The sequence below is a fragment of the Rhinopithecus roxellana genome, chromosome 5 (assembly GCF_007565055.1).
Source record: "Rhinopithecus roxellana isolate Shanxi Qingling chromosome 5, ASM756505v1, whole genome shotgun sequence".
In the NCBI taxonomy this organism is placed as follows: Eukaryota; Metazoa; Chordata; class Mammalia; order Primates; family Cercopithecidae; genus Rhinopithecus; species Rhinopithecus roxellana.
Genome location: NC_044553.1, coordinates 29,271,617 through 29,287,876, shown reverse-complemented (window position 1 = coordinate 29,287,876; position 16,260 = coordinate 29,271,617). Strand labels below are relative to the sequence as shown.

At 39.6% G+C, this 16,260-nt stretch overlaps 2 protein-coding genes across 5 annotated transcripts in view; both read left to right on the top strand.

Annotated features, from left to right (window-relative positions):
* The window catches only part of TMEM87A (transmembrane protein 87A), a 65,351-nt gene extending 52,105 nt beyond the window's left edge, over positions 1-13,246 (top strand). For all 4 annotated transcript variants that reach the window (XM_030930431.1, XM_010367027.2, XM_030930429.1 and 1 more), the window contains 5 exons: positions 3,263-3,336; positions 3,741-3,802; positions 5,296-5,351; positions 6,154-6,184; positions 12,030-13,246. In XM_030930431.1, the coding sequence (XP_030786291.1) occupies positions 3,263-3,336; positions 3,741-3,802; positions 5,296-5,351; positions 6,154-6,184; positions 12,030-12,071 (265 nt within the window). In that variant the 3' untranslated portion in view covers positions 12,072-13,246. The remainder of the gene's footprint in view (positions 1-3,262; positions 3,337-3,740; positions 3,803-5,295; positions 5,352-6,153; positions 6,185-12,029) is intronic.
* A 2,178-nt stretch (positions 13,247-15,424) lies between these two features.
* Positions 15,425-16,260, top strand: part of VPS39 (VPS39 subunit of HOPS complex) — a 48,785-nt gene continuing 47,949 nt past the window's right edge. The window contains exon 1 of the mRNA XM_010367029.2: positions 15,425-15,671. Within this exon, the coding sequence (XP_010365331.1) occupies positions 15,599-15,671 (73 nt within the window). The 5' untranslated portion in view covers positions 15,425-15,598. The remainder of the gene's footprint in view (positions 15,672-16,260) is intronic.

Sequence of the window (16,260 nt, the reverse complement as noted above, 5' to 3'; positions counted from 1 at the left end):
AATCTTTCTATTTTTTGTAGAGATGGGGTTTTGCCATGTGCCCAGGCTTGTTTCGAATCCCTGAGCTCCAGCAATCCGCCCACCTTGGCTTCCCAAAATGCTGGGATTATAGGCATGAGCCACCACCATACCAGGCCCAATTTGTAGGAATTTCTAATATATTTTGTATGCCGATATTTTGTTTGTTCTAAGTATTGCATATATTTTCTGCCAGTTAATTATCTTTTGATTTTTTTTATGCTGTTTTCAATCATACAAAATCTCAGAAATATGGAGTTAGTTTTTCCCTTCAAGGATTGTACATTTTGCATCTTATTTTGGCAAATTCTTATCTAGCCTAAGGTGAGGTCAAAAAATTATTCTCTAATGACTTTTTAAAAATTTCACAATCAGGCCGGGCACGGCGGCTCATGCCTGTAATCCCAGCACTTTGGGAGGCTGAGGCGGTGGGTGGATAGCCTGAGGTCAGGAGTTTGAGACCAGCCTGACCAACATGATGAAACCTCATCTCTACTAAAAATCACAAAGATTAGCTGGACGTGGTGGTGGGCACCTGTCATCCCAGCTACTTGGGGAGGCTGAGACAGCAGAATTGCTTGAACTCAGGAGGCGGAGGTTGCAGTGAGCTGAAATCGTGCCATTGCACTCTAGCCTGGGCAACACAAGCGAAACTTCGTCTCAAAAAAAAAAAAAAAAATCACAAGCAAGATGTTCATGCCCCAAGAATTACTTGATTCTAGGCTCTCTACTCTCTTGTGTTCTGGTCCTGCATCACTAGCACACTGTCTGAATTACTCTAGGCTTCTGATAAATCATGGTATCTGGAGGGCCTTTATTTTAAATTTTTGCCCTTTATTTAAAATTTTTTTTTTATTTTACATAGGGTCTTGCTATGTTGCCTAGGCTAGACTCAAAACTTCTGGGCTCAAGGGATCCTCCTACCTCAGCCTCCTCAGTAGCTGAGACTAATGGTGCATGTCACTACACTCAGCTTTTGGTTTTTAACAAAAAAAATTTAGATTGTTTAATTCTAGGAAAAGCTATTAAGATTTTGATTGGAACTTACTTGAATTGATGAATTAGGGAGATTATATTTTTTTGACAATTCTTTGACTATGGCATCTCTCCATTTTTTAGTCCTTCAATTATGTTTTGTAACTTCTGATTTAAATTTTTGTGGCTCTTACGAATGCAACCTTTAAAAATATATACAGCTTTTTCAAATATGTAGGATGCTGTTGCCTCCCCCACCCCCCCCCCGTCTCTCTCTGTCTTTGTCTCCTTTCTTTCTTTTCTCGACGGAGTCTTGCTCTGTCACCCAGGCTGGAGTACAGTGGTGCAGTCTTGGCTCACTGCAACTTCTGCTCCCTGGGGTCGGGATTCTCCTGCTTCAGCCTCCTGAGTAGCTGGGATTACAGGCACCTGCCACCATGCCCAGCTAATTTTTGTACTTTTAGTAGAGACGGGGATTCACCATGTAGGCCAGGCTGGTCTCAAACTCCTGACCTCAAGTGGTCCATCCTCCTCAGCTTCCCAAAGTGCTGGGATTACAGGCGTGAGCCACCATGCCCAGTTTGCTTTTTTAATGTATATCATACCCAGCAACCCTCCTGTTACATTGTTAGTTCTGATAATTTCCACATTTTCTTTTCAGATAGATTTTTGTCTAAAGTAATCATTACATGCTTCTTTCTTGCCAAATAATCTTCCTGCCTCAATTTTGATTCTTATATTATTAGCTTGGCTAAGCCCTCCTGTATAATATTGAATAGAGTCAATGACAATGGGCCCTCTCATCTTACTCTGACATTAAATGCTTCTCAAATATAATCAACTATGATATTTACCATGGAATTTGTTACCCATTAGCAAGTTATAGATGTTCCCTTCTATTCCTAGTTTATTAAGAATTTTTATCATGAAAGGGAGTTTTAAAAGCAAGGTAGAATGAAAATGGTAACAATAAAATGGGAAGTATAGAGTGAGGTCAAAGCTAAAGCATTCAGCTGGGCGCGGTGGCTTATGCCTGTAATCCCAGCACTTTGGGAGATTGAGGCAGGCAAATCATGAGGTCAGGAGATCAAGACCATCCTGGCTAACACAGTGAAACCCTGTCTCTACTAAAAATACAAAAAAATTAGCCAGGTGTGGTGGCAGGCACCTGTAGTCCCAGCTACTCAGGAAGCTGAGGCAGGAGAATGATGTGAACCCAGGAGGCGGAGCTTGCAGTGAGCCGAGATCATGTCACTGCACTCCAGCCTGGGCAACAGAGCAAGACTCCGTCTCAAATAAATAAATAAATAAATAAATAAATAAATAAATAAAAGCTAAAACATTCTAGGAATTACATGTCTGGGAGCTGCTTTGCTGAATCTCTTGGAGGTTGTTAAGGAAAGGAGGCATCTGAGATATACCAGATCAGACCTTCATCTTCTGAGCTTCCCACTTGTAGGCTGAAATTTTAAATTACCTAGAATAGGCCTGCCTTCTCTTAACTCGCAATTTGAAGGCTGCGATTTTAAATTAGATGAGAATTTACCTAATTCTATTTGATACATATCCTTATGAATGAACATTTGTTGACTGCCTACTAAATGACACAGGTATTGTTCTAAGCACTTTATTTGTAATAACTGACTTTTACAAAACACTCCTATTAGTAGTGTTCTATTATCCCCTTCTTTACAGATGAGGAAAGTGGGTACAGAGAGATTAAGTAACTAGTCTAATGTCACAGGCAGTATTCACCTGAGCCTGCACTCATATATGTGATACTGTCCTGCTTCTCCCTTTTTTTTTTTGTTTTGTTTTTTTGAGACGGAGTCTTGCTTTGTCGCCCAGGCTGGAGTGCAGTGGCCGGATCTCAGCTCACTGCAAGCTCCGCCTCCCGGGTTTACGCCATTCTCCTGCCTCAGCCTCCCGAGTAGCTGGGACTACAGGCGCCCGCCACCTCGCCCGGCTAGTTTTTTGTATTTTTAGTAGAGACAGGGTTTCACCGTGTTAGCCAGGATGGTCTCGATCTCCTGGCCTCGTGATCCGCCCGTCTCAGTCTCCCAAAGTGCTGGGATTACAGGCTTGAGCCACCGCGCCCAGCCAGCTTCTCCCTTACTATTATAGGCAATTAAGAGCTTTCTGAAGGAGAAGAAATTTTGTTATTAAACTGATTTAATGAGTTACTATAATTGCAATTTCAATAATTAGTTTTGTAAAATGCAACTGGTATAGCAGTTTTTGAAGTTTTCTAATTTTTTCCTTGTGTTAGGTTTGCCTTTTCACCATTGTCTGAGGAAGAGGAGGAAGATGAACAAAAGGAACCTATGCTGAAAGAAAGCTTTGGTAGTCATAAAATTCACCTCTTATTAGTACTTTAAATGTTCTTTTTCTATAAGTACATTGTTTATCATTTTGTAACTATGTTGTTCCTATATTTGGTATGGGATGAAGTTAGGGTAAAGAAAATAAGGGTGTGAATCTTAAGATGAAGCCATGGTAAATTCAGTAAGTAATTGCACATTATCCATTTTACTTGCTAGAAGTGAGCTAAAAATTTTGCTTTGAACTTCCCAGCATACATGTAAAGATGGAGAAACATCTGTTTTATACTTCACAAGTATTAGAAAGCTTAAACTAACCTTGGGGCTTTTAATTTAAAAAAAGAAAAAAAAAGTTCTGAATCCATTTTGCCATCATTGTCGGTCTGTTCACAAAGTTAACCAGTGTACATTTGTTTTCTTCTACAGAGGGAATGAAAATGAGAAGTACCAAACAAGAGCCCAATGGAAATAGTAAAGTTAACAAAGCAGTAAGTATGACTTTTCCATTCGTCTTTGTTCTTTGCCCCATCTTCCAACCCTCAGTAGAACTACTAGAAGAAAACAGGAGGCAAGTTCGTGACATTGGTCTTGGCAATGATTTTTTTTGTATATGACCCCAAAAGCACAGGGAACAAAGCAAAACTAGAGAAAGGAGGGTATATCAAACTATAAAGCTTCTGCACAGCAAAGGAAACAGTTAACAAAGTGAAAAGGCAACCTACAGAATGGGAGAAAACATTTGCAAACATTGCATCTGTTAAGGGGTTAATATCCAATTTATATAAGGAACTCAGTAGCAAGAAAACGAATAGCCCAGTTTAAAAATGGGCAGTGAACCTGAATATAGATTTGTTAACATTAAGACCTACAAATGGCCAACAAGTATGTGAAAAAATTTCGTCATTACTAATCCTCAGGGAAATGCAAATGCAAACTATAATGAGATAACACCGCACACCTGTTCGAATGGCATTTATCAAATGAAGAAATAACAAGTGTTGGCAAGGACATGGAAAAAAGGGAACCCTTGCACACTGTTGATAGGAATGTGAGTTAGTATAGCCGTTATGGAAAATAGTATGGAGGTTCCTCAAAATTAAAAATAGAACTACCTTATGATCCAGCATTCGTATCACTGGGTATATACCGAAGCGAAATGAAATCAGTATGTCAAAGAGATACTTGCACTGTCATGTTCATTGCAGCATTAATCACAGTAGCTGAGATACAGAATCAACCTGCATGTCCATCAGTAGATGAATGGATAAGGAAAATGTGTATTTCAATATACAGTGGAATACTATTTAGACTCAGAAGGAAATCTTGTCATTTGCAACAGTGTGAAGAAGCCTGGAAGATATTATGTGAAATAAAATAAGCCAGGCACAGAAAGACAAATACCACATGATCTCACTTATGTCGAATCTAAAAAAGTTGAATTCCTAGAAGCAGAGGGTTGAGTGGTGGTTACCAGGGGCTGTGGGAGAACTGGGGAGATGTTGGTCAAAGGGATTTTTTAAAATGTTTTTGGCCGGGCGCGGTGGCTCATGCCTGTAATCCCAGCACTTGGGGAGGCCGAGGCGGGTGGATCACAAGGTCAGGAGATCGAGACTACGGTGAAACCCCGTCTCTACTAAAAATACAAAAAACTAGCCGGGCGCTGCAGCGGGCGCCTGTAGTCCCAGCTACTCGGGAGGCTGAGGCAGGAGAATGGCATGAACCCAGGAGGCGGAGCATGCAGTGAGCCAAGATCGTGCCACTGCACTCCAGCTGGGGCGACAGAGCGAGACTCCGTCTCCAAAAAAAAAAAAAAAAAAAAAAAGTTTTTAAAAATTAAAATATTTGACTTTTCTGTCAGCAGTCCCATTTGTGAATGTACTGCTACAGAATTACGAAAGACAAGATTTAAGACCTTTATGTCCTTACTTGAGATGTATTATGTGGTACATTTTAGTAACGAGTGGTATTTGTATGTTCCCAGCAGGAAGATGATTTGAAGTGGGTAGAAGAGAATGTTCCTTCTTCTGTGACAGATGTGTAAGTTTTTGAATGATTACGACAAGAATCCTATTTCAAAGTTAGTACTACTTTGTTGTTATTTTAAATGAGCAAGTTATGCTCATGAAAATACAAGATACTGAAAAATGAAAGAATAGGAATAATCTGCAAACAAAATTAATTGGGTTTATTCATTCAGATGACATTTCTGCTTAGAAAGATTTAGCTACTGGCTGGGTGCGGTGGCTCAAGCCTGTAATCCTAGCACTTTGGGAGGCTGAGACGGGTGGATCACAAGGTCAGGAGATCGAGACCATCCTGGCTAACATGGTGAAACCCCGTCTCTACTAAAAAATACAAAAAAAAACTAGCCGGGCGAGGTGGCGGGCGCCTGTAGTCCCAGCCACTCGGGAAGCTGAGGCAGGAGAATGGCATGAACCTGGGAGGCAGAGCTTGCAGTGAGCTGAGATCTGGCCACTGCACTCCAGCCTGGGCAACAGAGCGAGACTCCGTCTCAAAAAAAAAAAAAAAAGATTTAGCTATGTAGTAGATCTTAAAATGAATGGGATACTCCTTTTGAAATTTTTTAGTTCCTTTCCAGGGCTATAATTTTAATGAAACACTGGTCCTGCCGCATTGCAAAATTCGTTTTTTTTCTGTACAATTTCTGTAACTTTTGCTTACTGTATTTGCTGTTTATTTTCCCTACAAGGGCCATTAATAAAATTCAAATCTTAGATAATTATAAAAAAGCTTTAAATTGCATTATTCCAATGTCTTTTATGAACCATTTGTGGCTTTATTTTACATTGTTCAATTCAGTATTTCTCTCTCTCTGCAGAGCACTTCCAGCCCTTCTGGATTCAGATGAGGTTGGTACTCAATACACATGCATAAATTGTGTATATGGTGACTAAATAGAAAGTCATGAATCGTCTGTTCATGGAGATTCTCTTTATTTGACTCAGTAGTGGCCTGAAAACTGTAGTTTATATAGTTGAAAAGGATAAGAATAGAAATACTAATAGAGTTCAGACATTCAAGAATCTTTCCTTTCTTTGCATCTGTCTATGCATGTTTCACTTTTCAAAGTTACACGGTCAGACTTGAGAATGTTTTTGTTTAAATTGGATAGTAAGTACAGTACTCTCCACCGTCTAGTTATTTTGTCTGTAAGAAACGCAAATTTAACCCTAATCTAATATTGGCAAAAATAATAAGGAAAAATATTGAGAAAGGAATATAGTAGACCAAAACAAAATCTAAATTGTTACCTACTATTTAATATTTATGTCACTACCTTCTTCAGATAGTAAGGATTATAATTAGTACCCTTAATATTTATGTTTTTAATCTTTTACTTTGCCTCCATACAGTTAATCTAGAAGGCTTCACATGAAGTCTTATGTTAGGATTGTGGGCCAGGTATAGTGGCTCATGCCTGTAATCCCAGCACTTTGGGAGGCGGAGGCAGGAGGATCACTTCAGGTCAGGAGCTTGACACCAGCCTGGGCAACGTGGTGAAACCCCATCTCTACAAAACATACAAAAATTAGCCAGAGATGGTGGCATACACCTGTAGTCCCAGCTACTTGGGAGGTGAAGTGGGAGGATCACTTGAGCCCTGGAGGCAGAGGTTGCAGTGAGCTGAGATCATGCCACTCCAGCCTGGACAAAAGAGTGAGACCCCATCTCAAAGAAAAAAAAAAAAAAAAAGAATTGTGGCCTGAGTTCATGGAAACTATTTCTGGACATGTTCTAATATTAGGTCATTATAGAGTTTTTGTTTGTTTGTTTTTGTTTTTTTTTTCAGGAAGCCTTTTGGAAGCATCTTGTCTGATTCTGATTCATTGTGTTAAATTGGCTGCTAAAAATGATTTGTTCATTTCTCACTGACATGATATTTGACACAGCATGTACAGTATCAAATTCCTTAGCTATTCTATGCATTGAAATAATTGAGAACTCTACCATTCAGATTTGAACCTATCTGCCAAACACTTTGCTTTCTGCGGTATATTCTGCTGTTCCCACATCTCCCTCTTGAGGTCTTCCTCTGCTAATTATTTGTCTTTAGGGCTTCCCTTTGACTTCAGCTCTCCATGAGCTGCTATAAGCAGAGAAGGCTGATTAAGTGAAACCTGATTGTGCCCTTCATGGGAATGCAAGTTTGCTATAGTAATTTGGTGGCACTGAGTTCAGCCATCTGTTCATATTTTCCTCTGTGAAAACACTGTCCAAGAGTTTGCAAGTATACATAAGGCTTTTTTGTGGCAAGAAAACATAATGATATCTACCCTCTTAACAATTCCTTTAGTGTACATTACAGTATTGTTACGTATAAGCACAATGTTGTACAGCAGATCTCTAGAACATTTTCATCTCGTTTAACTGAAATTTTATGCCTGTTGAAGAGCAACTCTTCCTTTCTCCCTCCCTCAGCCCCTGGCATCCACCATTCTACTTTCTGCCTTTGAGTTCTGTTTTAGATAACTCAGAAGTGGAATCATGCAGTATTTGTCCTCCTGTGGCTTGCTTATTTCACTTAGCATAAAGTCTTCAAGATTTATCTAAGTTGTAGCACATGTCAGAATTTCCTTCCTTTTTAAGGCTGACAAGTGTTCCATTGTATATAGGTAACATGTTATCTTCATCCATTTATCTGTCAGTGGACACTTGGGTTATTTCCATACCTTGGCTATTGTGAATAATGTTGCAGTGAACATGGGAGTGCACATGTCTCTTTGAGATTCTGCTTCATTTCTTTTAGGTATATATGCAGAAGTGGGATTACTGGATTATATGGTAGTTTTTTTTTTTTATTTTTTGAGCAGCTTTCATACTGTTTTCCATAGTGATTGCACCATTTTACATTTCCAACAGCGAGGCACAGGGGTTCCAGTTTCTTTCTTCGCCAACGTTTGTTTTTTGTTTTTTGATAATGGCCATCCTAACAGGTGTGAGGTGATACCTTGTCGTTTTGGTTTGTATTTCTCTGATGATTAGTGATGATGAGCATTTTTAAATATACCTGTCAGCCATTTGGAAGCCCTCTTTTGAGAAATGTCTCTTCAGTCCCTGTCCCAGTTTTTAATCAGGTTAGTTGATTTTTTTTGCTGCTGAATTGTAGGGGTTTCTTACATATTTTGGATATTAATCCTTATCAGAAACAGTCCTATGCCACGTTTCAGTCAGCAACAGACCACATATATGACAGTGGTCTCATAAAATAATACTGTATTTTTACTGTACCTTTTCAATGTTTGGATATCTTTAGGTACCCAAATACTTACCATTATATTCCAGTTGCCTTTGGTATTCAGTACAGTAACATGCTGTATAGGTTTTTAGCCTAGAGCAATAGGTTTATACCATATAGCCGAGGTATGTAGTAGGCTATATAACATCTAGATTTGTGTAAGTATATTCTGTGAAGTTCACACAACTATGAAATTGCCTAATGACACACTTCTTAGAATGCATCCCTGTCATTAAGTGATATATGACTGTATGTGGTATGCATATATTGTCTCCAATTCTGTAGGTTGCCTTTCGTTCTGTTGTGTGCTTCCCTTGCTCTGCAGAAGCTTTTTAGTTTGATGTAGTCCCGTTGGTCTGTTTTGCTCTTGTTGCTTTGTGCTTTTGGTGTCATAGCCAAGAAATCACTGCCAAGACCAATTTCAAGAAACTTAGGTTGTCTTCTAGGAGTTTTGTGGTTTACAGATCTTATGTCTAATTCTTTCATCTATTTTGACTTGGCTAAGTCTTTAATCTATTTTGAATTGATTTTTATGTATCATGAAGATGAGTTACTTTTATTCTTTCTCATGTGAATATCTAGTTTTTCCAGCACCATTTGTTGAGGAAACTATCAGTTTCCCCACTGTGCAGTGTTGTCTCTCTTTTCGAAGATCAGTTGACCATATATGTGAAGTTTTATTTCTGGGCTTTCTATTTTGTTCCACCTGGTCATAGTATATGATTCTTTTAATGTGCCGTTGAATTCTGTTTTCCAGCGTTTTGTTGAAGGTTTTTGCGTCTGTGCTCATCAGGGATATTGGCCTGTTGTTTTCTCTTCTTGTCATGTCTTTGGCTTTGGCATTAGGGTAATGCTGGCCTCATAGAATAAGTTTGGAAGATCCTTCCAAATACATTTTTTCCTCTTGAATTTTTTTGAAAGAGTTTAAGAAGGATTAGTGTTACTTTGTCTTTAAATACTTGGTAGGACTCAACTAAAGAAGCCATCTGGTCCTGGGCTGCTTTTTTGTTGGGGTGTGTTTGATTACTAATGGAATCTTGTTTCTTGTTGTAGGTCTTACCAGGTTGTGTTTTTTCTTTCCTCCCCGCCCCCAGATTTTCTATTCCTTGATGATTCAGTCTTGGTAGGTTGTATACTTCTAGGAACTATATATTTTGTTCTAGGTTATCCAGTTTGTTGGCATATTTTAAAAAATGTTTTGTATATTTTTGTTGAAATTCTTACTTTGTCCATGCATTGTTCTCCTGAGTTTGTTTAAATCTTCATGATAGTTATTTTGCATTCTCTTTCAAATAATTCCTATACCTCTGTTTCATCGGGGTTGGTTTCCAGAGATTTATCTTCTTCCTTTGTTTGGGCCATGTTTCTCTGATTCTCCATTTTCCTTAATTCTTTGTGTTGTTTTCAGTGCATTAGAAAAAAAGTTACCTTTCCCGTGTTCATGGACTGGCATTGTACAGGAGAACACCCTCACCAATCATCCTGCATGGAGATTCTGAGGACCTCTCTAACCCACTCTGTATTATATCTTTTCTGAACTTCTGCATATATATTCCCAATCAGAGGGATTTGCTGGGTTTTTCCCTCCCCGGGAATTTATAATCTCTTGCTCCTTTTTGTGTTTATCTGCTGTATCATGGGTCTCTTGGAGCTAGTGGCATAGCCCAGCTCTTTTTTATTTATACTGACCCCAGGCACCTAAAGTATACTGGTCCCATCTGTGCTTCAAACCATTCCCTACAGAAACTATTCCCTCAGGTAACCTCTTACAAAGTTGGAACTTTTTCACAGTCCAACTCTCCTCCCTAGGGAAAAGCTGGGATTTGGGGATGTTGGGGATTCTACCTGCTTACTCTGCACTGAGCTGGGGGAGGGGCTGTAGTGAGCTCATACTTGCTAGTCCAAACTTCCACTTCTGATTTCAGCAACTTCCAATCTGGGCCCTTTGTTGTTAGCTCTCGGATTCAGGCAAGACAGAGAACAGTCTCTTGTGCAGGTTCCAGAAAAGTCAGAATGTTGGGTGTACATTCCAGTCATTTCCTTCCCTCTCCAAAAAGAAGCTGGGAGCTGAGGGTTTCCACCCTATCATGTGGTACTGTACTGGGTCCATGGGAAGGGAAGAATTATGGCAAGAGGGTGCCTCAGATTTTTCTGCTGACTTTGATACAGCTGGTTTCATGCTTTCCTGTAGTGCAGAAGACCCTCAACTGGTTTCTGGATTTCTCACAAAGGGAATTTTTCCATGTGTTATTGAATCAGTGTGTCTGTAGGGGGAAGGAGGGTCCAGGACTTCCTGTTCTGTCATCTTGCTGACATCACTTTCTCCAAGGCCTTTTTTTCACTTAAAACTGAAAAAGAACTTAAATGAATTACAGGAGAAACAATTTACATGATGGACCAGGAATCAAAATGGCATAAGGTTCTTCAACAACATCTTTGGAAGCCAGAACAAAGCCTTTGAATTATTTTCAACCTAGAATTCTGTATTCAACTAAACTATCATTATGAGGGTAAAATAAAGATGTTTCCAGCCACACAAGAAGTAAAATAATTGATGTCCTATATGCAGTTTCTGAGGAAAGCAGTAGAAAATGTTCTCCACAAAAATGAGGAAGCTAAGAAAAAGACTTGGGATCTAGGAAATAAAGGGTCCAACACAGAGACAAGAAAAATTCCCAGTATGATGTAAGAAATTCTCAGGTTGGCAGCTGGGCAACAGGCTTGGATGGAGTAGAGAACAGAGAGCATTGGAAAGGATATTTTTAAGAAAAAGGGAAACATCTACAGATTATCTGATGTGATTGATTATATTCAAAAAGGATTTGTAGTTCTGTCAGTTTGTGATACAACAGTGAGAGGTACTTAGCAAATGAAGCAGAAGAAAAATGAAAATTAACTCTAAGGTATAAAATTGCCTAAGAAGGGAAATTTAACGGTAGTGCATTAATTATTGTAATTGAAATGGGATACTGTAAATACTATATTAAATTAAATGTAATTTTATTTTTTACATGATTTTTAAAAATTGTAGTAAAAACAACGTAAGAAATCTACCCTCCTAACCATTCTAAAGTGCAGAGTGTTAACTATGTGCACATCTTTGCCCTCATCCTTCACCGGGCCTTCAAGTTAAATTCCTGAATTAGAGGAAGTACATTTTTATTAAAGCCTAATCTTATGTAAATATTTGTTTAGTCATCTTAACTGACGCTATACATTTCCTTCTGAGTGCTGATTTGCTGTCCCGAAGCCTAGAGCTTTTGATTTAGTTGTTCTTGGGTGAGGTCTGGACATCTGTATGTTCAAAATCTTCAGAAATGTTTAGGAACCATTTCTCTAAACATTTAATTAACATAAACAAGTACTCGTGGAAGATGTTTGCTTGGATAGTCTGTATAGAAGATATTTGGAATATAGATCATTTGAACCTAATATCCTTAAACCTTTTTTGTCCCTAGGAACGAATGATCACACACTTTGAAAGGTCCAAAATGGAGTAAGGAATGGGAAGATTTGCAGTTAAAGATGGCTCCTGTCAGGGAAGAGATCAGCATCTGTGTCAGTCTTCTGTACGGCTCCATGGGATTAAAGGAAGCAATGACATCCTGATCTGTTCCTTGATCTTTGGGCATTGGAGTTGGCAAGAGGTGTCAGAACAAAGAGAACATCTTACTGAAAACAAGTTCATAAGATGAGAAAAATCTGCAAGCTTCATATTTACAACACTGATGCCCCCTTTCCTCCCAGACTCTGACTGGGTGTTCATGCAACTTAAATGTGTTGTTCCTGAACTTTCTGTAATGTTTCATTTTTTTAATCTGACAAACTAAAAAGTTTAACGTCTTCTAAAGGACTGTCATCAACACCATAATATGTAATCTCCAGGAGCAACTGCCTGTAATTTTTATTTATTTAGGGAGTTACATAGGTGATGGGGGAAATTGTTAACTACCTTTAATTTTCCTGGGAAGTCAAGGTTACATCTCGCAGAGGTTGTTTTGAGAAAAAAGGGCCCTTCTGAGTTAAGGAGCCATAATTCTGTGAGTGATCAAAAGAAAAAAAGAAAAAAGAGAAACTGTTACAGTATGATTCAGATCATTTAAAAAAGCAAAATCAAGTGCAATTTTGTTTACAAATGGTGTATATTAAAGATTTTTCTATTTCAGATGTACTTTAAAGAGAAATATTAGCTTAACTCTTTTGACATCTGCTATTGTGACACATCCCATTGCTGGCAATGTGGTGCACACTCCGAAACTTTTAACTACTGTTTTGTAAGCCTCCAAGGGTGGCATTGCAGGGTCCTAGGCAATGTTTTGCTTGCCTTTATGCAGAGAGGTGCTCCAAGTGCTGTGATTGAGCACCATGCTAGAGGAACTGTAATGCTTCAGAAGTGGTAGCTTATACAAAGGAAACAGGTCCTGCTGGCTTAATTTAAACAGTTGTTGCATGAAGTAGTGTGGAGGCCCTGGACTGCTGCTCATTCTTTAGGATGGACTGTTCTGTTATCTGGTATTGGTTTAGAGCCTGTTTATAAGGGACATCACAAGGTGATGGGATTCATTTGAAGCACTCTATTTCTGTTTTAATGGTTTTATCCAATTTTGCCTTCCCAAGATTTTTGTTCTACATAAAAAGTTCATGCCACTTTTTAATATAAAAAAATTTAACAAAATTAATGTATTTTTCTCATTTTTTTCAAACTTTTTCTGAAGACCCTTTCTCTCAAACTCATGAAACATTTCCTTCTATGGCTTTTATTCTAGATTATCTTATTTTCTGTTAAAACCAATGACCACATGACCACAATCTTCACTAACTCATACTGCAGTGAAAGTGTTAATCCTTAGGTAGTTTCTCTACAACTCTTTGCTATGGTGACTTTTAAAAAAGTTTCTTGGGAAGTATCTCTGGGGAACAGCAGTCTGAAGAACTGACTATATTCTCATGCTAATTCATTAGCCAAAGGCTGGTGGTACTGTTACATGCTGCTATTGCATATTAAAACTTAACAGATGAATAATAGTTGTAATGCAGCAAGATAGTTGGTCAAATTATTTTTTTAGGCTGGTTTGATGTTGACTCGAGACTAGGGGGAAAAAAAAAAAAACCCTTGTGTTAAGCAGGAGTGTATAGTACAAATTCTATAGCTTGGGCCCTGATAATTCTACTTAAAGCTTTCTGTATTACTGGGAATGGATATAATGTGTCATTTCTTAGGACAGGTTCAGAAGAAATTTATAGCTTTACACTAATCTGTAAAACAATATAAACCTTAGGGTTTTGGGCCTGAACAAAAAGGTACTAGACCTTCCAGCACAACAGCTGGTAATTCTAAATTTTTAAGAAGGTGATCAGCTTCTATGGTGAAAATCAGCTGTAACACAGGATTTGTTTAGCAATTTTTGTGTTTATGACTACTTGAAAGTGTACTTTCACTTGATTATCAGAACAGCATTTGGCAAAGATGGGACAAGTATTCCTAGTTTACATATGAAGAAATTGATACTGTGTAAAAATAAAATGACCAGGACCAGTTTTGTTGGCTTCATATCATAGATTTACCCTTTTTCTTTTACATTTTTGCTTTAAACCCAAATGCTTAATTTTTTGATCTGATGTTTTCCTAGGGGGAAATTACCAGATATAGATCATTCTTGCAGCTCAAACTAAGTTGTTTTTTAAGTCTTCAAGGGGAATACTAAGGTAACCTCAGACAGTACAGGTCCTGGGTCCTGTAGGAGGAAGAGCCATGACACCTTCCTAAAAGGAATATTAGGATGTAAGACAACTTGGGAAAGTTGAATTGGTAGGAATGTGATCATCAAATTAAAAGGAGGCTTATTTCACTCACTTCCAAGAGTTAGTGAATCATCTGTTGCCTAAACTCTTGCTACTCAAAATGTGATCCAGGGACAAGCAACATCTGGGAGATTTTTGGTGCTCAGTTGAGGGTCTTACTCTGGTCCTACTGAATCAGAAGAGGCATTTTAACACTGTCTCTAGGTGATTTGTATGCACATTAAATTTGAAAAGCACTGGCCTCAAATGGTTCTCAGGGTGATTTTGCCTTCCAGAGGACATACAGCAAAGAGACATTTTTATACCTCTGTAGGGAAGATACTGGCATCTGGTGGGTGGAGGTTAAGGATACTGTTAAACACCTTACATTGCACAGAACATGCTCCCTCCCCCAACAAGAAATTATCCTGTCCTAAAGGTGGGTAGTGCTACCACTGAACAACCCTAGCCTAAGATAGTGGTTCTTAAGCTTTTAAATGCATGGACTCACCTTGGGGTTTATTAAAACACAGATTACTGTTCCAGAGTTTCAGATTCAGTAGAACTGGAATGGGCCTGAAACTGCATTTCTAACAAGTTCATAGGTGCTGCTGCTACTGCTGTTGTTGCTGGTCTAGAACAACCATGAAAGCATAAAGGTAAGGTGCTTGTACTAATTGGGATATAATGGTAATACTAAAGCTACCATTTATTGAGAGCTTAGTGTGTGTCAGGTGTTGCTAAGCGCTCACAATACTGGATCACAGGTATTTACACAAATCGTTTTGCAGATTAGGAAAGTATGGTATTGAAATAAATTTTCTAAATCACAGCTGATTTCCTAATTGGTAGATCTCCGTCTGAGGTCTGACGCCAAAGGCCGAGTTTTTAACCATCATGCCCACTGCCTAAAACAGTTCTAAGATTAAGAGTTTGCTCCTTCTATGGTAAGCCCATGGCTACTCGGGATAGAGTGGCTCTGCGTCCACAGTGACGATGGCAACTCAGCAACAAGTCAATTCCTTGAGCGTGCACTGGGAGGAAGGGGCGGGACTTCGACTGCGGAAGGGGCGGGCCTAACCAGCAGGAAGTCCGGGGTTGACGATGGCTGTGTTGTTGAAGGGCCTGTAGCTGGGGGGCCACCTGGCCGGATTCCGGTCTACTCTTAGCCCAGCCTGGTTCCGGACCCCAACCCGGCCCGGAACACTGTGGGCAAGACGGCGGTGGCGACTCTCCCCTTGCCGCCATGCACGACGCTTTCGAGCCAGTGCCGATCCTAGAAAAACTGCCTCTGCAAATCGACTGTCTCGCTGCCTGGGGTGAGCCGAGGGGCCGCGGGGCCGCGGGGCCGAGGCGGAGTCAGCACAGGAGCGGCCCGGAGCTTTTCTGAGGCCGGGGAAGTGGACAGGCGTTCATCCGTGTGGGCTTCGGTTGGATGCTACCCGAGAGGGGCTTGGGATGAGAGAAAGCAGAGAGATGACCACCGGCTGTAGACATCGATGTCTATGGGGCTGCTTGGGTGATCCCAGTGATCAGTCATTTAGGGGAGTTCCCCTTGCTCTTGCTCCCTGTGCAGAGTGGGAGGATGAGCTTTCCTTTTTAATTGTGCTCAGCTTTAGCCCATTTTGATTCCCAAGAAGTCTTCATTTTAGAGGGCCAAAGCAGTAAGAAGTTCTCAGCCTGCCAGGGGCTTGAAGTTGTCCAGATGTTTGTGTTGTTTTCTAGATGAAAGTCAACCCTGGTTTTGGGGGCATAGAACAAGTTAACACCATATGCTTTTTTTTCCCTATAGTGATCACTCGTTCACTTCTCATTCCTGTAGGGAACTCATGTAGTTAGCTAACCTTTGAGTCTACCCAAGTGGTTGATTACCTTATATCCAAAGTGTCCAAGTTACCTAACTCTTTA